The 21,278-nt window shown below is 43.3% G+C and overlaps 1 protein-coding gene across 3 annotated transcripts in view; it reads left to right on the plus strand.

Moving 5' to 3' along the window:
- LOC121003706 (transmembrane protein 150A-like) overlaps positions 1-21,278 on the plus strand; it is a 133,640-nt gene that overhangs the window by 36,591 nt on the left and 75,771 nt on the right. For 2 of the 3 annotated variants that reach the window (XM_040435571.1, XM_040435572.1), the window contains exon 2: positions 11,536-11,583. In XM_040435571.1, coding sequence (XP_040291505.1) covers positions 11,536-11,583 — 48 coding nt within the window. Of the gene's footprint in view, positions 1-8,299; positions 8,319-11,535; positions 11,584-21,278 lie in introns of those variants that run through there. The other variant, XM_040435573.1, reaches the window with a different exon arrangement.

The raw sequence follows: 21,278 nt of genomic DNA on the forward strand, positions 1-21,278 counted from the left end.
GTGCTGGTCAAAAACACTGAAAAAGTGGAAATCTTTCCATTATACCTAATTTCTGTGTAGGCTTCACTGAGGTATGAACTTGGCCTTAGTGGTATGTTTCCTCCCACAGTTTAAGGCCTCATGCACATGATCTTATGTGTTTTGCAGTCTGCAAACTGCGGATCGGAAAAACAGACACCGGTTGTGTGTATGCCGCCATTTTTTTTTTTCTCACTACTGTTGAAATGTCCTATCCTTGTACACCCAAATGGACACAAATAGGACATGTTCTATCTTTTTTGCTGGCCGGTGGAATGGACATACGGATGCGGACAGTACACAGTGTGCTGTCCGCATTTTGTGCAGCCCCATTGAATTGAATGGTTCCACATCCGATCCACAAGAAATATACTGTTGTGTGCATGGGGCCTAATAGCATTAAATCCTAATGACACACAGCTCTGGCTGGTCCACACGTCACCCCAGCTGTGCGTGACAATATATTTTCCTGAACGTTTCCCATCCCTGCAGGCGTCCTTCCCATTGCTGAACTGTTACTATGTAAGCAATCATAAACCATTACTGCACACTAGACAGAAGGCATTGTGGAGCAGCCATTCCTGACACTCATAAATGCTCAGATACTATCTCCAGTAGGAGACAGCAAATTTCCATGTTTATATACAGCTGTAGCAGCGAGGTCACCAGACGCCTTGCTATTGGCAGCATCTACATTGTTTGACCCCTTACAGTTGGAAGAATGTAGAATTGTTATCATGGAATTATTGTTGTACTGTCATGGATAGGAAGTGAAATCTAACTTTCAAAATTGATGGTCTTGTCGTAGTCCGGCTTTATAATTTGTATACATTTCACCAAATGTTATTATTGATGTGACACTGTACAGTTACAGTGCAAAGAAACTGGCGTACCCATTATACTAACTGATTTAGGCTTCAAGGCTGCTGTGTGAACACTTGAGGAGGTCAGAACTGTGATTCACGGGGCAATTTTTCAGGAATAGATGATTGCTACTGATCTGTCGAGATACCAAAATGTTGGGCCCGTCTGCATTGAGGAATGTGGGGCCACTATGTCTTGTGAAGACCTAGACAACCTCTAAAACTACTAAGTTTGGTGGGTGACTGAAAGGTTAATATTGAATATCACTAGTGTGGTCCGAGGTGGTTTAGGGATTAGCAATGTCTCAGGTGGTCCAGAGCGGTTTGTAGTTTAATCCCTGGTGGTGGGGGTAAAGAAGTTAATTTTAATAACCCTAGTGTTCTAGAGTAATGAAGGGATTCATTACTAAAGGTGGTCTAGGGCAGTGGTTCTCAAGGGGTACACTCTGCAAGGTGAGGGTCTACTCAGGACTGCAGTAGCATCCAACAATATTTCATTGCTGGTTGCAAGGGCCTCTCGACAAAATGTATCGGGACATCGATCCATTTGAATGCTGCAGAGGGGCACAGGAGCCGATGTCTCCCTGCCCAGCCGTTCAGTGTCCGAAGCCTGTCAGAGGATGGTGCACCCAGCAGGATGACGTCATCATCGTAATCACCTCAGCTGGGCTCCCAGCAGGTCAGGAAGCAGACCTGAAGAGGCCTGTATCCTGCACCACATCGCAGACAGCGGCATACGGTAAGTAATTGAGTTATCCTTTTGCACCTTGGGGCACAATAGGGGTCTATTAATAATAATAATAATAATAATAATAATATTATTATTAATTGGGGCACTATGGGAACATTAGTATTAGTGATGGCACTATAAGGGGGCATTTTTTCCCTACTGGAATGCATTATGAAGACTATTACTACTTAGGGCACTCTAGGTGGCATTAGTACTACTGGGGGCACTATAAGGGGGATATATAATATTGGAGCACACTGGGGCTTTAATGCTACGGGGGGCATTATGGTTGGCTTCATAACTATTGAAAGGCACTGTTGTGGGCTTTATTACTACTAAAGCGCTGTAGGGGCACTATAACACTTGTGTGCGTTATTGCTAGGGATGAGTGAACTTCTGTTTTCAAGTTCGGTGTACAAGGTTCGGGATATCTAAGAATTCCTTTATGGATTCCGCTACCACGGACCAAGCTGCAATCCCCGGACAGGGGTGGTGATGTTTTTGGAAAACTACTTATTCATTAAAAAGCAAAGAAACACACCCTTGGGGTTCATGCACGCCACCGGCGGTGTGGATTCTGTATCCCTTTGAATGGATCCGCAAGATGCGGAGCGGAAGCCCGCGGAAGCACTATGGAGCGCTTCAGTGGTATTTCAGTCAGTGCTATGTTCTTCTTTTTTGCGTTGCAGACTGAATCTTGTGGATCGCGGACCCATTCAAGTGAATGGGTCTGCAAATAGCGGCCACAAGGGTGGTGCCCATGCATTGCGGGCCGCTATTCGCGGTCCATGGCACGGGGTGCACACGTTCACGTGCATGAGCCCTTAAACTATGCGACAGAACTCTGTAAAAAAAAAAAGACCCAGAACAACACCTTGGGATTAAAAACGCAATCACTTTTTGTGGGGGTTTTGGTAAACCAGGGGGAACGGTGACTGAGGGGAGGCCTTCATGATTATGGGTCTTATCAAGACTCTCTCACAGTGAGACAACAGGGACGATGTCCTTCTGGGGTGTATCATATCTTCTAAACTGATGCGGAACACACCTCTGGTCTCAAGGAGCTTGACCCAGGCACCATAACCACACATGATATTGTCTGTCCGTGACTGGCTTGGAATGGTGCCATAATGCATGTGTTTTGGCCTTAAAACAGCCCCCTATATCAATTATATGTAGAGCGACTATCTGATCTTATCTTTGTGGCCTGGCCATATGCTAGTACTTATCCTATTGCATTAATATTGTATAGACTAACAGTGTTCTATTATACCTCCTGATGATCCCATAGCATTGTCTAGGGGGAAACGCGTCGAGGTAACCCAGGTGTATGACTATAAGGTCAACCCTGACTATATGTTTTGTATATGTCTGTACCTTTCTGTTATTCTTTCATCCAGTTTAATTGGTGTACCAATGGTACTTTATTATCCTTACCTCATACCTGGGGCACTCTAGAACAATCCCTGTATATACCCCTTCAGGGATATTTGAGGGATAGTAGTCTAGGTACGTGGACAGGGGGCCTCCACCATCAGGAGCCTTCCCTGGGCTGAGGTTATAGGATAGGGGTAGATATAGGGACAATTATTCCTGTACTCCAGGTAATTATCTAGTCTCTGGATGTAATTATCGGTCACACATCCTGTATGTATTTTTTTTTTTCATTTTTTGTGTTTTGTATAGTAGATCCAATTGGGATCTTTTTAAGGTATATCATTAAATTTTGTGATTTTAGGGGTCTTTTTCTATGCTGGAATTTTGATATATATTGTCTATACCCCGTGATAGCTATGTTTATTGATTTTGCTGGAACTTGGTTTTGGTATATTGCCTACTGGCAGCTTTAACAATTCGCTCAATATATCACTCTACACTTATTGTGAATTGTTACAGTTGCCAGTATGCAATAAATAGTGTTACAAAAGATTGACAGACTTATCGTGCTTTAAAAGTTGTTTTCGAGCCAGAATTTATATTTTTTTTAATTGCCCACACCCACCAATCCCCTGTCGCTCCCGTTCTAACGTTTCCTTGGTCCCCCCACCAGTCTCCTGGTCCCTCTCTATATACAGACATGATGCTGCAGCAGGTCACCACTGCAGCTTCACGTTTGCTACACTTAAAGGGGTTATCTGGGTCCATATTTTTCTCTTTCCCTGTTCTTCCCCTGTCAGGCACTGCAGCTTACTTGAGAGTGGCAGGGGAGGGATAGGAAAAGAAAAGAGGGAAGAGCAGCGCTCATTGGAGGGACCGCTAGATATTGGGGAAGCGTGCTAACCACAAAGGCCCACCGGTTAGGGCTCATGCACACGACCGTGCCGTTTTTTGCAGTCCGCAAATTGCGGATCCGCAAAAAACGACCGCCGCCCGTGTGCCTTCCGCAATTTGCAGGAGCAAAGGGGAACAGGAGGCCGATTTATAGAAATGCATATTCTTGTCCGCAAAACGGACAAGAATAGGACATGTCTCATAATTTGTGTGGGACCACGGAAATGAATGGTTCCGTATACGGAATAAAAATACGGCCCGTATACGGAACGCAAAAAACGTTCATGTGCATGAGCCCTTAGTGTTGTTCTGGGAGCGCAACACCCAAAACAGCTTGTAGAATATCAGTATGCCGTTGCTGCCAGGGGTCTCCTTATAGGCACGGAAGTGCACAGTCAATAACAGTAGTTGGAGGACCGAGATCCGCTGCGGCGCAACCGGGTATGTCCAGGATGACAAATGTAGAACAGTAAAGTTTATTGATTATGTTTCAAAGAGGCACTATTTTTTTTCTGTCTCACTCCGGAGATCGAGAGAGTGGTCACATGGCTACGCCCTCTGTGGATTTCCTCTGACCTCACGACCAGGCCTCCCATGATGGCCTCTGTTAGAATCCCCGCCCAAATGGTCGTGATGTCAGACCCTTGTGATCTTGCAATGTGCGGAGTCCTCTGCTTGTCAGATTGAAGCTGTGTGGAAGGGAACATTAGGAAGAATGATGGAGGGTGTAGTGGGCGTTTCCAGGGAAGGGTGTAGTGGGCGTTTACATTTCTGGCAGATTTTGCAGCACACAGCACTATGGGAAGTGTTATGGCTGAACCTGGAAGTTCAGGATGTGAATAGTGGAGCACAGAGGAAGCACGGAGATTGGAGTGAAGACGGGTACACAATTATGCTGTGTAGGACAATAAACAAGGTCAGGGGTGGATTGGCCATATACCTTACATGGAGATTCCCTGGTGGGCCGATGCCCAGGGGGGCACCAAAGCTCCCCTCTATGCCACTGGCTGAGTACATAATAAGCTATCAGTGGTAATTAACACTGTGGGAATTAAGTACTCGTGTACCTGGCCAGAGACCGCACATGTCCTCCTGAATTCAACTATGGCCCACATCTCACCTCCTAAGCCTCCTGCTCCATAGCATAGTCAGAGACAACTGGACAAGGAGGAGAACAGAAAATGGCATCTATTGATGGCCACCATATGGGGGCTGCTTTTGTTACCCTGCCTCCTGTCAATTTAGACAATCCTTCAACATGGGGCCTCTTAGTTTTTTTTCCCAGGGCCACTTTAAGTTCCCAATCCGCCCCTGGACGAGGTTTACACAGTTAAATTAAATTTTTTAGGATCCTGCAGAACCCTTTAAGGTGACCATGCACATTAGATAGAAGTGGGTTGATGGCTGAACAAACCTGTACACAAATGCCTGGTGAGCAGTCATTACACCGATGCAGCCATATGCATTTTAGCCCAGAATAGCGGTTATTCATACTGGTCATACAATGACTTCAGGAAATAGCTGAATAATCTTTTTGGGAATGTTCTTTATTGGAACGTTCATGGACTAGTGCATATCAGATGAAGTTTTTACATATGGGCAACTTCTTTCCAGATTGATGACAGTGAGGGAGATTTATTTAAACTGTTGTTAAAGGGATTTTCCAAGACCTATAATGCCCCCCATATGCCTGGGCTTCTCACACAGATAGTACTTACCTCGCTTCCATCTGTATGAGGGGCCCGAGCATATTGGAGGCATTTTAGATCTTGGATAACCCCTTTAAGAAAAGCTGTCTTAGTTGCCCATAGCAACCAATCAGATTCCACCTTTCATTTTCCAAAGGCGCTCTGAAAAATGATAGGTGGACACTGGTTGCTATGGGCATCTGCACCAGTTTTTCTTTACGCCAGTTTGGATAAATCTCCCCCACTGCTTGTGCCATCGATTGGCTAAAACGATTGTTCACTGCTAAATTTGACTCTTAGGATCTTTTTCAAAGGTTTGGATAAAGGTTAGATTTTTGTAAAATGTAAACGTTTAGAGCTGTTTTCTAGGACTTATTTTTTTCAGGAGTATTAGATAATATTTCATTTCTTGAGGGAGGGCAACGGAAAGATGATATGAAGGAGCCTGTAATGTCCTATCTCGTTCCATTGCAGATAGAGCATACAATTCTGTTGGACAGCGATTTATTAATGCGTCCATGGCATGGAATCTGTCATAGAACCATCTGCCTAAAAATATCAGTGTAATGACTTCATGTACTTGTACTGATCACAAGAGGAGGTGAAGGATGCTCCTCATACAGGAAGAGCATGCAGTCTGTGTGAATACACAAGGCTACCTTGTCTGAAGGGGGGAGAAGGGAGTAAGCTGCTGCCAGACACCTGTGGTGCTGCGTATCTTCCTTGAGGACAAAGGAGTGGGCATGTTGAAGTCCAATTGCTCAGTTCTTCTCTTTCCCTGACATCTGCCGTGAGAATCTGGTGGCCCCCATGCACATTAGATGGTTAGCTGGTCATACTGAAATGAGTAGGTTGGAAGTTGGACAAATATGTTTTTTTTTATTTTATTTTATTCTAGATAAATACCTTTACTTGCGGAGTACTGCCACCCTGCCTGTTTTTTTTTTTTTTTTAAATATCGCTCTTACGCCCCACTGTAACCCCCCCCCCTTTTTTGGGCTGTTTACAATACTATTTACGGTTCTCATGCCCTTTTCTATATGTAGATGGTAAAATACTATTTACAGTATGTCAATACTGAGCATCGCTACAGGGAGAAGGCCACGCCAGGGTTTCTCAATGGGAGTCTCCTTCTCCCGGGCTATGCCGCGATCCAATCACAGTGGAGAACGTCACAGCCAGGGAGAAAAAAAAGCTCACCTTCTCCCTGGCTGTGATGCTCTTCGCTGTGATTGGATCGCGGCATAGCCCGGGAGAAGGAGACTCCCATTGAGAAACCCTGGCGTCCTCTTCTCCCTGTAGCGATGCTCAGTATTAATATACTGAGTGGGAAAACTACAGGGTGGCACAGCGGGGTGTAGGAGCGATATTTAAAAAAAAAAATACAGGCAGGGTGGCAGCATCAGCGGGGGGCACCCCTCAAGTAAAGGTATTTATCTAGAATAAAAAAAAAATACACGGAAGTTCCTCTTTAACATTGCTTTTTATCATTTATCTGTAGGCTTAAAGGAGTTGTCTGGCCATTTAATAAAAAAATATAAATAATGGCTCCACGTGGTATAAAATAAGAGACACACCAGTGCCTTTCATATATACATTCTGTTACGTGTTGCCAAATTCTCCATTTATGTAGTCTTATGCCAGGTGGCGTGACAACAAAGAGAGCTTCAAGGAGACAGGTGAAAGGGATGGACTGCAGAGGGCTTTATTTGTGCAGGCATATTTCATTGTCCTCTCATTGCCTGGTGAGATTTCTCAGTCTTTACGGGTAGAGGGCTGTTGCCGAAATGCTTCTGAGTCCTTTAGAAATGGTGTGCTGAGATCTCCTGTTGGGAATTGGAAGTAAAGAGGACCTCTAGCCTTACTACTTGCATCCGTCTTGTAATAACAATTCGGGAGCATCTATTCTTATGACCCTGTGATGTGCCATCCCTTTATTATTCTTACTAGAAGTTGGTAGGAGTTTGCAATGAAGGTCCAGCTGGGTATTTCTAATTTGGGGTATGTCCTTGCACAGTCTCACAGTATCCAATCAGTGCTGCCAGTATCAGACTGTGCAGGAACCACTGCCCTTTCCCAACTAGTAACACCCAGCTGGACCTTCATTGCTAACCGGTGGCAATTCATTCATAGCTTCTAGTAGGAATCATATGACAGTCATCAGAATTGTATAACATGGGAGATGCAAGTAGTTACTGAAACTGACATGTCAGGAGAGGTCACAGGTCCTTTGTATTATGCCTCATCTCCCAGGAACAAAGGTTTCAGCAAGCTGAGATCAGTCTTCCTCATAAACTATCTGCCAGAGGTTCTGGTGTTTAATTCACTGAAAGAGTTTAAAAGGAGCCGGGATACCATTCTTAAATGTACAAGTGTTAGAAGTTCTGAGTCCTAAATTACTAGAGAAGGATCATTGACCCAGTGAGTTATTCTGATTGTCAGAAAGTCTTGCTATGACTTTTGTCTGATCCGTGTGCTCGGCGTTAAACTATGTAGTATATTTTTATGATATCCCTGATTTATGTTTAGTGTCTTCCTATGAAAAATAACTTTGAAAATGAATGTCAGCAGCCTATCCCTTTCGGCTGCAGCGAGCAGTACATGCCTTGTGGGGAGTCCAGCCCTCCACACGGGCTCCTGGCATTAGTGCAGCACATGCTACTATGGAAAATCCAACCCTGAACATTTCCTATTTTTTTTTCGAAGTAAGTTCTAAGTTCAAGAAGGTCCTGGTTGCCCATTTTAAAGGTAATATCACTCGTGGTACTAGGTATAGGTTTTAGATTTCTGGAGATGCTACTTTCACACTGGCATTTTGGTTTCCGTTTCTGAGATCGGTTCAGGGCTCTCACAAGCGGTCCAAAACGGATCAGTTTTTCCCTTAATGCATTCTGAATGGATAAGGATCAACTCAGAATGCATCAGTTTGGCTCCGGTCCGCCTCGATTCCGCTCTGGAGGCGGACACCAAAACGCTGCTTGCAGTGTTTTGGTGTCCATCTGACTAAACTGAGCCAAACGGATCCGTCCTGGCACACAATGTAAGTCAATGGGGACGGATCAGTTTTCAGTGGCACAATATGGCACAATAGAAAACAGATCCGTCCCCCATTAACATTGCCAAAACGGATCAGTCTTGAACACCATTGAAAGTTAAAGATAATACAAACGGATCCGTTCTGATCAGATGCATGCGGTTGTATTATCTGAACGGATGCGTTTGTGCAGATCCATGACGGATCCGCACCAAACGCGAGTGTGAAAGTAGCCTTATTCAGTCTGGTGGTATTTTTTTCCTCTGATGTGGGACAGTTGGCACCTGCCTCATAAGGGTTTTTGACTTCCTTTTGGATCAGCACAGTAGAATTATATGACGGACCTCTATTTTTCACCCATGTCAAATATGTAACTGGGTAATGGGATGTCTTACATTTTTCCAGTGATTGGTGAACTCGTACTAATTCAGTAATTGGCAAAACTACTTAGATTTTTTTTACTTCCATTAGATACTGTGGCATAATAAAAGGTTCTTGGTTTGATATTGATCACCTATCCTCAGGATAGGTCATTAGTATCTGGTGGGGGTCCGGCTCCCGGCGCTATTGCCAATTAGCTGTTTTTAAGGAGCCACCGTGCTGCTCTCTTCTCCCAGACCAATTGACTTGTATGGGACTGAGCTGCAAATAGGCCATGTAACTGATGACCATGACATCATTGGCCTAGGAGGAAGCCACAATATCGAACTCCTGGAAAACCCCTTTAATTCACCATAGCATTGTTATTTCCACAACTGTAATTTAACAATAGCCAAAATCCAATCAAACAATTTCTCACCATGCCCAAAACAGTGTCCTGTATGTAACTCCTATGTGTATTTCTTTATATAGGTGGTGGCCCTTCATTTGACATAAGTGCTTAATAGCATAAAACTAGTAGCAGAGTACAGTAGAGCGTTTGGCTATCTCCAGAACGCCCATAGAAATGAGCGACCGGCCATTCAGGTCATTTTAGGGGAGCTGCAAGGGGCCTGCCGGGGGTACAGGGCCCCCGTTCTCATCATTGATGGGGGTCCCACCAGTAGAACCCCCACCGATCTTAGTTATCCCCTATCCTGTGGATAGGGGATAACTTGTACCAACTGGAATACCCATTTGAATAAGGGCAGGTCTTAAAGAGTTAAACAGTTCTAATAACTAATTGCATTCCCCATGAAATAACAATTATGGAGCGTCTAATTTTTTTGCGGTGGTTGCCATGTGGCACTTCACCAACTTAGAGTAGGTACCCACCCGTAGAGGCAGCCTTGGTGTGGTGAGTGGGCCTATGCATTTTGATCAAAACGTATACTAATGCCTCGTGTACGCTATGTAGATTAGGGCTTGGTATACTATTATTTACACTAAGAAGCAATATGAATTGTGCCAAGAAACAATAATAGATCACTGCATAGCATGGGGATGTGCGACCCATGCTATTTTCTTTTTTTGGGCTGTTTACAATACTATTTACGGTTCTCATGCCCTTTTCTATATGTAGATGGTAAAATACTATTTACAGTTCATAGACTGGTTGATCCTTTTGTCCTCTTTCCTTCCTATCCTAGAGAGGCACAGCTTTCCTGTTGTTCCTGAAGAATGGTCATCTGGCCTCCGTTATTGTGTGCCTGATGTTAGCGTAGGAATTCCAGGGCAACATTCATCTTTCATGTCAATCAGTTGATTTTTAAATTAAAAGTTCTAGTAAGCCAGGAACATTCCTGTGACCACAACTACTGCAGATTTCTGGGAAACGTAAGTTCTGCCTGTTTTCATAGGAATGTGAGGGCTGTGAGGATACCCTAAGTTGTGCAAAGGGAAAAAGCTGCCGGATGATACGGTTCAAAATCTGTAGTAAATAAGACGTGCGCCCTTAGGACCTTCCCTCAACACTAATAAAAGTAGGAGCTGTCTGGAAGAAAGTGACTCATCTCCTGCAACTCAACCCAGAAGAGTGAGCAGTATCACCATAGTTAAAAGAAGACATTTTTATGTGAGTCCCCTAAACCACCACCATAAGAGTCAGACTGGCCAACCAGAGTAACAGAGGATCCTCTGGTGGGCAGAGGCTCTTATACCATAGTAGACCCAAAGGTTGTGGAGAAAAAACAAACACTTGGAGACAGTAAATTACCACTAGAGACTTTATTGATGATATGGGGGTTGGGCCCTGTGAATAATTTTCTCTGGTGGGCCCAGGAACCCCAGTCTGACCCTGACCACCATGGTGTCCTACCACAGGGGAATTTGTAGACGCCTCTGTATAAATTCAGTTTCAGCACTATATAAAGTTATACTGTAGTATGTGCTTTGGGATAATTATGGTTATATAGACATGAGGATATTGCTCCTATCCTGAAGAGACACACAGTACGATCTTCAGACACTCTTCTAGGCTTGATCAAAGACTCCTGACCATACACATTAGCAAGATCTCTGACAAATGCTCCGCTCTTGGCCAAATGTTCGCATGTGTTTTGGATAGGGGAGTAAGCCACTGCTAGACACCTCTGGGGGAAAAAATATCTTCCCTATGAATAAAAAAGACATTTAGTCTTCCAACACCTTCTACTTTGGGAGTGCTATATTGGGCAAATCATACAACTACAAGAAGTTGTAAAGTTCAACAGGGTAGAGAATTCCCACAGCCTGTACGGTCACCAACATACCAAAGGCCTAGTGACACAAATTCTGTTGAAAGGTAAGTGGTAAAGGGCCTCATGTTGCTGTTGTTTGGGACTGTCCAGATCTGGGACCAGTGTAACTGGAGTATCACGGTGCTTGCATGTTTATTCATGGGACTTGTGATGTCTTTATAACATCTAAAACTAGGATGAGGAAAACTAGATTGTTGGAAAACTGTCAGATACTTGTACATAACCTAAACATCTGCACATTACTAAGCTAATATCTGTACATCTTGTGTTGCAGGTATGCCATGGCATTGTCCAACAACCACATTTGCCCTGTGTCAAACTGGTAAGAATGATGTTCTACTGTACCAGATTTACAACTTGCTTGTCTGTATTACCATAACGGATGTTTAGTGATAAGCCTCAAAAGTTATGTTCATTGGAGGGTTAGTTCAAAATGCAATATGGCTACTAACTGTTCATGGATTTGTTTTTCATGCCTGTTTAAATAATGTGCTGCTTATTCTGTCTTGCTAAACGTAATCTCCTGAGATGATAGCCAAACATTTTAATAATGTCTAATGCCATCCTAAATGTAAAGGTGACCTATTCTGTCTTCCTGGCAAGGGTAGACAAGATATTGTGATGTCAAATGTGGACCATCCATGGTGCCTTCTTTCAAGGTGGGTCGCTATTGGTCAGAACCACAGTACATCACGTATGTCTGGTCCCTCTTCTTCCTACAAGCCAGTCACAGAATAGCAGCTGATGTACAGAACACCGCCATTGTTCACACTACAGGTGTAACTCCAAACACGGGGCATTTTTGTGACAGATCGGATTGTATTTTGTTTAGCCCAGCTTTTCTTCTTAAGAAGAATGTCTTTGTGTTTGGCATTTGTCTCTCTCTCTCTCTGTTGGAGACCTCTTACCTTATATGACCTCACCCACAGCAACCCTGTTATCTTGTACTATTTTTATGAAGTGATAATCCAGCAACATAAAACAACTTTGATTATGTTGGCTGCCATCCTCTAATTTCAAGGGAAGGCTTCCATGACAGAATTATGGAATTGTGTTTGAGATACATATAAACATTGGGCCCTTTAAACAGACTAGATGGAAATAATTGTAAGGGTTGGTTCAAGATCTGTGTAATGCTTCAGATTTCTTGTTATAAGGTGGCTGACCATAAACCTAGTGACTGGGACCATCTTTGGATCTGTTATCTCTGTGGTCTCCAGTCTGTAGCTCTTGCCATACAAATTTCCCTTATATATTCTGATTCACTTAGTTTTTAAAATCTCTGCTTTCTGTCATTCAGAGATCTTGAATGCTCATCAAACTGTTTAGTGGTATCCCACCACTGGAACCCCTCAGATGCCACGGCCAATAACAACTATGGCTTTCTGAAGTCCCCCAGACCTGTCATGTTATGGCGCCTAGTACACACTGTCTGTCAGGATGTAATAGAATGCCGTTTAAAAAAAAAAAAATTTCATAAAAAAAAATATATATACCATATATTATATTATATTATATTGAGGATTCGCTTTGGTAGGCAGGTTAGCGGACGCAGTATAGAGGCAATCACAAAGTCTTTAACTAAACAGTTCAGTGTTTATTCACACAGAAGGCAAAACAAAATGACAGTTCACAGTCTTGGTGTTCGTTCACACCATGGAAAGTCCACAGAACAAAAACATTCACCTTGTTAGCAGTTTTTCATCAGCGGACTTTAGGGGCCTGTTTTCCAGCATGCGGCTCTCAGCCCTTTTGCACGGCACACATCTTCAGATCCCAAAACGCAGAGACTCCACAGCTTCACTGTAAGATGGAGGATAATGCACCCCACCTGACAGTATGACTGCTTTTTATAAGCCTCCCAAGACCTGGCCTGTGTTGTGGGGCGTAGCCACCCACCCAGCACTCTGGCTACCGGATCAGTTTTACAGCCATACTAAACAGCTGAAGTGTCAGACTGCAATCTGCGGGGAACCTCGGTGACGCGTACTGAACATAAATGATGGCCCCTTGTTCCTTCTTATAAAATATAATATAAAAATATATATATATATATATATATATATATAGATAGAGATAGATATAGATAGAGATAGATATAGATATATATATATATATATATATATATATATATATATATATGAGAGATTGTAAGCCCTTGTGGGCAGGGTCCTTGTTCATGCTTATTGTACCTATTGTGTTTTTTTTATTATGTATGTAAACCCCTTATCTATGTACTGCGCCATGGAATGGCACTTTGGTAATAAATAATACTGTATATATCTGTCATTGTAATCCTGCCTATGATGATCAGCAGATAACTGCAGTAAAGTGATATGTACAGACCAAGAAGTGGCGCCTATTATTTGGCTTAGTGGCCAGTGCAAAAACTGCAGGGTTTTCAGTTTTTTTTCTTTTTTTTTTTTTTTCTTTTTTTTTATGACATGGAAAATGTAAAAATATAACAAATGTTCTTACATAAAAAAATATTATTTTTACATAAAAATGTTTTAAACAATAGGTCATTTTCTGATGATACATTCCCTTTAAATCTGCAACATTTCAATGTATTCTGCAGATTTCGCCCTTTGCAATGGAAATGCAAAAGGCTGAAATCCACATCAAACTTCTGTCAGCTATGCTGCTGACTTTCTGCTGTGGAAAAACTACATTGGGCCTATCTCGTACAAATGTGTTTTGCAGTCTGCAAGATGAGGATCCACCAAAAATACAGATGATGTCTGTGTTGCATCCTTTTTTTTTTCTTTTTTTTTTTTTTTTGCGTTGACCCAGTATGCTGATCATATGCAGACTAAAAATATGGTTGTGTGAATAGGCCTTAGGTTGGCCGACCCCTCTAATTTCAGCGGGACTGGCGCACAAGCACTATGTGCATTAAATGCATAGCATATGTTGAGGGGAGTTCATTAGAATACAATAGCTGTCGGCCAAGTGAATGTTCAGCCAACTGCTATTAAAATTGTTTGGCCAGCTTTGATATTAACATTTTTGGTTTTGTAAATTCACTACCCTTAGAGGGTCTACCCAAAATAACATGAAATCAGAAGTATTCTGGACTCCTCTATTTACTGTAACCACCCTTGGAATAACACGCCTTTTTCTTTTCTTTTTTTATTGCCTTGACCTAAAAGGGGTTGGCTACTGTCGACCAGTGTGTCTGTAAGATGACCATATGGCACTTACTAATATAGCCTTTGCTGAAATTCTGCACCATTTTCTATGTTTCGTTAGGTATGCCCCTTTGTTGTCCAAGTCTGCTGTCCACACAGAGGTCTTGTCCATAAAATGGCTGCTGATGGAGGGTCATGTGACCAGGCAAATCACTTCCATGTGATGTCTCATCCATTGAAATACACTGTATCTACACTGTTCTGTTGGAGGTTTTGTGCCGCTGCAGTGTGAATAGAGAAACATCACATGGAGGCAATTTGCCTGGTTACATGACCTTACATCAGCGGCCTTCTTATGGACTGGGCCTCTATGTAGTTAAGGGTTGCCGTATTCCGTAAGATCCAGATCTGAAGTTCTTAATGTCATTTACTGTATAAAAATCTTAAAGGGAGTCTTTCACTAAATATGACCATTACAGACCACTCAGATCAGGTTCTCCATTACTTTCCCCAGATTACTATAGTACCTTTCATATTGCAGTCCATCGCCGATTTGCTCCAAAAAACACTTTTATACCATATGTTAATTAGAGGAGGAGGTAATCAGATTAAACAAGGGCGGGCCAGAGGGGTGAAAGAGGAGGGGTTTGGTAAGCAAAGCGCGGAGGGGCCTGGGCACCTTCAGAACCTAATTACCATATGGTATAAAAGTGTTTTTGGGAGCAAATCGGCGATGGCCTGCAATATGAAAGGTACCATAGTAATCTGGGGAAGTAATGGAGAACCTGATCTGAGTGGTCTGTAATGGTCATATTTGGGGAAAGACTCCCTTTAAAGCAACCCTCCGTTTCTCCACTCCTCTTCTGCCATCGAAGTTGGCCGCACTGCTTCTTAGACTGCCTGATGTACATTATGCATTTGGTAGTCCAAGACACATCCTTCAGCCCTTGTAACCAGCATGAACAGTCCTGGCCAATCCAGGGGCAAGGCTGGACACGTAGGAAGTGTCTTGGGCTACCAATGTGAAATGTGTATCCGATAGTTTGAGAAGTTGTGTGGTCATCTTGGATGGCAGAAGAGACAAGAATTGGCGGATTTGCAACTGAAAAGGTCACCAGCTAAGTGCTCTGTTTGTTCCCCAGTTAATTTGAATTTTATTTTTCTTAAATGGGAGGGTCGCTTTAAGGTCTTATAAAGCATGGATTCTGTGTGAAGCATATTTTAGAACAGAATACTGTTATACTTGCTTTACTGTAAGAGCCTGTGTATAGCTGTCCCTTTAGTAAAGTATTCTATTTGGTCTGCTAAGCCTCAGACATGAGTGGTTTACACAGCCACAACATTTCCAGCCACAGTCATTCATTTTCTTACTAGCTTCACATCCATGAAATGTTTCACTTATGCCCAGACTTGATGTTAGAAACTTTTGTCTTCCATCCCCGGATCAATTTGCAATGTGTTTGGAAAGATTGTGGGCAAGGCTATATATAGCTTATGTAGTTAGCATGTAGTCCTCTAATTCTGGAGCCATCAACGTGTGTACACCGACATGTTGATGTAGGCACATAGACCACCTCTGAAGGGTTAATTGCTGTAATGTTATATTGGTGAGTTAAATGTTATGATTTGTTATGTCTGTGTTCTTAATAGCACTGTGTGGACCACAAAGGGTTAACACCTTGGATCACTATGTCAGGGTGTCCAGGGTAATAGACCTGGATCTGCCCCGTGGTTAGTTAAGTAGTCTTAGGCTACTTTCACATTAGCGTTTTTATTTTCCGGCATAGAGTTCCGTCACAGGGGCTCTATTTCGGAAAAGAACTGATCAGGCATATCCCCATGCATTCTGAATGGAGAGCAATCCGTTCAGGATGCATCAGGATGTCTTCAGTTCAGTCATTTTGACTGATCAGGCAAAAGAGAAAACCGTAGCATCCTACGGTTTTATCTCCGGCGAAAAAAAACTGAAGACTTGCCTGAATGCCAGATCCGGCATTTTTTTCCATAGGAATGTATTAGTGCCGGATCCGGCATTCAAAATACCGGAATGCCGGACCTGTCCTTCCGGTCTGCGCATGCGCAGACCTTTTAAATATGAAAAAAAAAAATACCGGATCCGTTTTGCCTGATGACACCGGAAAAACGGATCCGGTATTGCAATGCATTTTTCTGACCAGGCATTTTTTCAGACTGATCAGGATCCTGATCAGTCTGAAAAATGCCTGGTCAGTCAGAAAAAATGACATCCGTTTGCATACAGTTTGCCTGATCAGGCAGTCAGTTCAGGCAACGGTACTGCCTGCCGGACTCAAACAACGCAAGTGTGAAAGTACCCTTAGGCCTCTTTCACACGGGCGTTGGGGCAAAAGGTGCGGGTGCGTTGCTGGAACATGCGCGATTTTTCAGCGCGAGTGCAAAACCTTGTAATGCGTTTTGCACTCGCGTGAGAAAAATCGGCATGTTTGTTACCCAAACCCGAACTTCTTCACAGAAGTTTGGGTTTGGGTTAGGTGCTGGGTAGATTGTATTATTTTCCCTTATAACATGGTTATAAGGGAAAATAGCATTCTTAATACAGAATGCATAGTACAATAGCGCTGGAGGGGTTAAAAAATTATAATTTAACTCACCTTAATCCACTTGCTCGCGCAGCCCGGCTTCTCTTCTGTCTTCTTTTTTGCTGTGTGCAGGAAAAGGACCTGTGGTGACGTCACTCCGGTCATCACATGGTCCGTCACCATGGTAAAAGATCATGTGACGGCCCATGTGATGACCGGAGTGACGTCACCACAGGTCCTTTTCCTGCACACAGCAAAAAAGAAGACCGAAGAGAAGCTGGCTGCGCGAGCAAGTGGATTAAGGTGAGTTAAATTATAATTTTTTTTTTTTTTTTTTTTTTTTTTTTAAACCCCTCTTGCCCTATTTTACTATGCATTCTGTATTCAGAATTCTATTATTTTCCCTTATAACCATGTTATAAGGGGAAATAATAATGATCGGGTCTCCATCCCGATCGTCTCCTAGCAACCGTGCGTGAAAATCGCACCGCATCCGCACTTGCTTGCGGATGCTTGCGATTTTCACGCAACCCCATTCATTTCTATGGGGCCTGCGTTACATGAAAAACGCACAAAGAGGAGCATGCTGCGATTTTCACGCAACGCACAAGTGATGCGTGAAAATCACCGCTCGTGTGCACAGCCCCATAGAAATGAATGGGTCAGGATTCAGTGCGGGTGCAATGCGTTCAACTCGCGCATCGCATCCGCGCGGAATACTCGCCCGTGTGAAAGGGGCCTTAGTCTTGAAAGCTCTCCATCTCTGAGATCCCTCAGTCCAGGAACTGCAGAAGGAATTAATAAACATAGAATGTGTCGGCAGGCGGCGCAGGCGCGTGACGTAGTGACTCGCGCTGCCAGCACCCGTCCTCCCGGCCTGCCTCCTCCCTCCTCTCTGCTACCTACCGAGCGCTTGTAGTTGTAAGTAGCGCTAATTATGCGATTACCGGTATATACATAATTAACTATTACAGATACGATTATACAGTGAGCGGGCCCGTGTAGTAGAATACAGTCACTGCACGGGCCCCGCTGTCATTATAAAAGCAGATGCGACCTCCACCCCCTGTATTGAGGGTCATTCACTACAGGGAAACTGTTATGGAGGGGATCTGTGGATGATACATAGCATAAGATGCCATATATGTGTCATCCACAGATCCCCCCCCCCCATAACTGTCATACACAGATCCCCATAACAGTACCATCCAGAGACCCCCATAAGTGTCACCCACAGATCCCCCATAAGTGTCACCCACAGATCCCCCATAAGTGTCACCCACAGATCCCCCATAAGTGTCACCCACAGATCCCCCAATAAGTATCACCCACAGATCCCCCAATAAGTGTCACCCACAGATCCCCCAATAAGTGTGCGTCACCCACAGATCCCCCAATAAGTGTGCGTCACCCACAGATCCCCCAATAAGTGTGCGTCACCCACAGATCCCCCAATAAGTGTGCGTCACCCACAGATCCCCCAATAAGTGTGCGTCACCCACAGATCCCCCAATAAGTGTGCGTCACCCACAGACCACAATTAGTTCAAAAGCACACCTATTGGTTCAAAATATTTATTTTCTTATTTTCCTCCTCAAAAACCTAGGTGCGTCTTATGGGCCGGTGCGTCTTATAGGGCGAAAAATATGGTAATTTCTCTTCTGCCTGTGCTTTAGAAGCTCTTATAACTTGCTTGGCCTCTCTCTCTGACTAATCTTATAAATTTGCTTGTCATCCTCGTGTGTTTTTTTTTTTTTTTTTTTTTAGAATTACTAAATGCTATCTTTTTGTTTTTAATGTTTTTAGCCACTTCTGCTGAGTACCACAGTGATCTCTTCCTTTTTTTTGCTTTGACTGATAAGCCTAATGCAATTATCTGTTGCCTTCAATAGTGCCACTTTTAAGTAGTCCAATTTCTCCTGGACTCCATTGAAACTGTTCCAATCTGATAGGGACTCGTATACCTCTAAACTACTTTTATAAAAGTAAGTTTTTCTAAAACTTTTGTTTTTGTGTGGTGTGACTCAGTCACTGTACTTATAGTAAACCACACTGACTGGTGATCACTAGATCCCAAGCTTTCCCCTACAGTAATATCAGATACCAAATTCCCATTTGTGAAGACTAAATCTAAAATGGCCTCCTTCCGGTTTGGCTCCTCAACTACTTGCTGTAGAGATAATCCCAGTAGGGAATTTAGAATATCTGTACTCCTGGCAGAACTAGCCTTTTGGTTTTCCAGTTTACATCAGGAGGATTAAAGTCTCCCATAATGATAACTTCCCCTTTCAATATCATTTTAGCTATTTCCTCACTAGTAGATCATCTAATTCTTTGACTTGGCTAGGTGGTCTATATATCACACCTACACGAGTTACCTTATGATTATCAAGCTGCAACATAACCCAAACTGACTCTAAATTGGTCTCGCTAACTTGTATTAAATTAGATTTTATGCTATCTTTCACATACAGGGTCACCCCTCCCCCTTTCTTGCCTTCTATGTCTTTCCTATATAGAGAGAACCCTGGTATTGTTATATCCCAGTCATTACTCCCATTGAACCACGTCTCAGTAACAGCCACTACATCTATATTCTGAGATGCCATTATAGCCTCAAGTTCATTGATCTTTTTCCCTAAACTGCGAGCATTTGTAGACAAGACTCTGAGCTTGTCATTTCTTAACCTATGTCCTACTGGCATCTTCTGGCATTGTTCCAGGGGACAGTCGGACACTCTTTTGCCCCCCTTTCTTAGTTTAGATGCTCCTTAGCAAATACTTTGAACTGTTCATTGAGGACATTCGTTCCCTTGAGAGAAAGATGCATCTTTCTTGTACAGTTCTTGTCCATTCCAACGAGAGCTAACATGAGACACAAAGCCAAACCCTTGGTTCAGACACCAATCGCCCAGCCATACATTGAATTCCTTAATGCGCATCTTTCTGTCATGCTGAAGGTTATGCACAGGCAAAACTGCAGAGAATGAAACAGTTGATGCAACCTCCCGTATATCATTACCAAGTGTGTGAAAAGCTTCCTTCACCTTTGAAACCTCATTGCAAGCAAGATCATTTGTCCCATTATGGACAATAACATCCACCTCCCTTTCCTGCTTTGCTTGCCTAAGAACCTCATTGCATGCTTGTGGTTCTGCTGAGAGACTAGAGAGAGAGAGGGTACTATAACCTCCATCATTGTCGTTGTCCATATGCTGCTATTGAGAGAATATTGCAGTGTGATACACTTTGGAACGGTGCCTTGTTGCTACTTGTACTACAATCCCCATCATCGACTTCAATGAATAGTCTTTATTCCAAGCAATGGGCCTGGTTATTGACTCCACTATCCACTGGCTCCTGCATCCACACTCCTGCCTTGCACACTACCAACAATCTACTATCAAGGGAACCCCAACTGCCACCAGTCAGGAGCTTGCACTCCAGGGAGTGCACCGGAGGAAGAGAGGGTGTGCCCTCCGGTCACTGATCAGCTCCAGGGAGAGATGGAGTGGTCCGACAACTGGGATCCCTCCCAATCAGCTGTTTGAGAAGGCCCTGCACCGCAGCTTTTTCATTGCTTACCCTAGACCTGTGACGCCATTGCTATCGGTTGCATGGCATGGGCGCAGCTCGGCTGCATTCACTAGAAGATGGAGATCACACACTGTCTTCAATTCATCTTGCTTGTTAAAATCCAGTATGGATTTTCTTTCCCAAATATGCTGTCAGGAAGTGTGAACATCCCCATAAAGATTTGATGGTTGGCCAGTCACACGAAGATCAGAGGGTCCAGCTAACATTCGTTTGATCAATATAGCCTCCTTGTAGGGACAGACTTTCACTGTCAGCATTTGAATTCTAATATTTCTTGGAATGGTCACCTTAACTGATCTAACGGACTCAGTCCGAGCTCGTTTTGTTGTTAATGTTTCCAAGAACTCAGAAGACATTAGTGTAACACATGGCTTGGTTTTTCTGTTTGCTTCTTCTGTTCCCCCAGGGTGACTGCACTCTGTTCTAGAAAATACTAAATATTAATCTTGCTTAAAAGACGTTTATGAATACATGGAAGAACATAGTTGCCAACCTTAAAACAAAGTCTAAATGGCATGTGCTTTAAAGGGATGTTTCAGAAATAAATGTCTTCATCCTGCCTTCCAAAAAAGAAGATTCATACTTACTGATCCACTATCTCCATTTTTTGGTCCCCTCACTGTTTACATCCTGCTGGCCATAGGCATGGTCACATGCAGTGCTTTAGCCAATGACTGGCTTCAGCAGGGATGTGGCCTCAAGGAGCATGTCACCACTGAAGCCAGTCATTA

This window comes from Bufo bufo, chromosome 6 (genome assembly GCF_905171765.1).
Source record: "Bufo bufo chromosome 6, aBufBuf1.1, whole genome shotgun sequence".
NCBI classification, from domain to species: domain Eukaryota; kingdom Metazoa; phylum Chordata; class Amphibia; order Anura; family Bufonidae; genus Bufo; species Bufo bufo.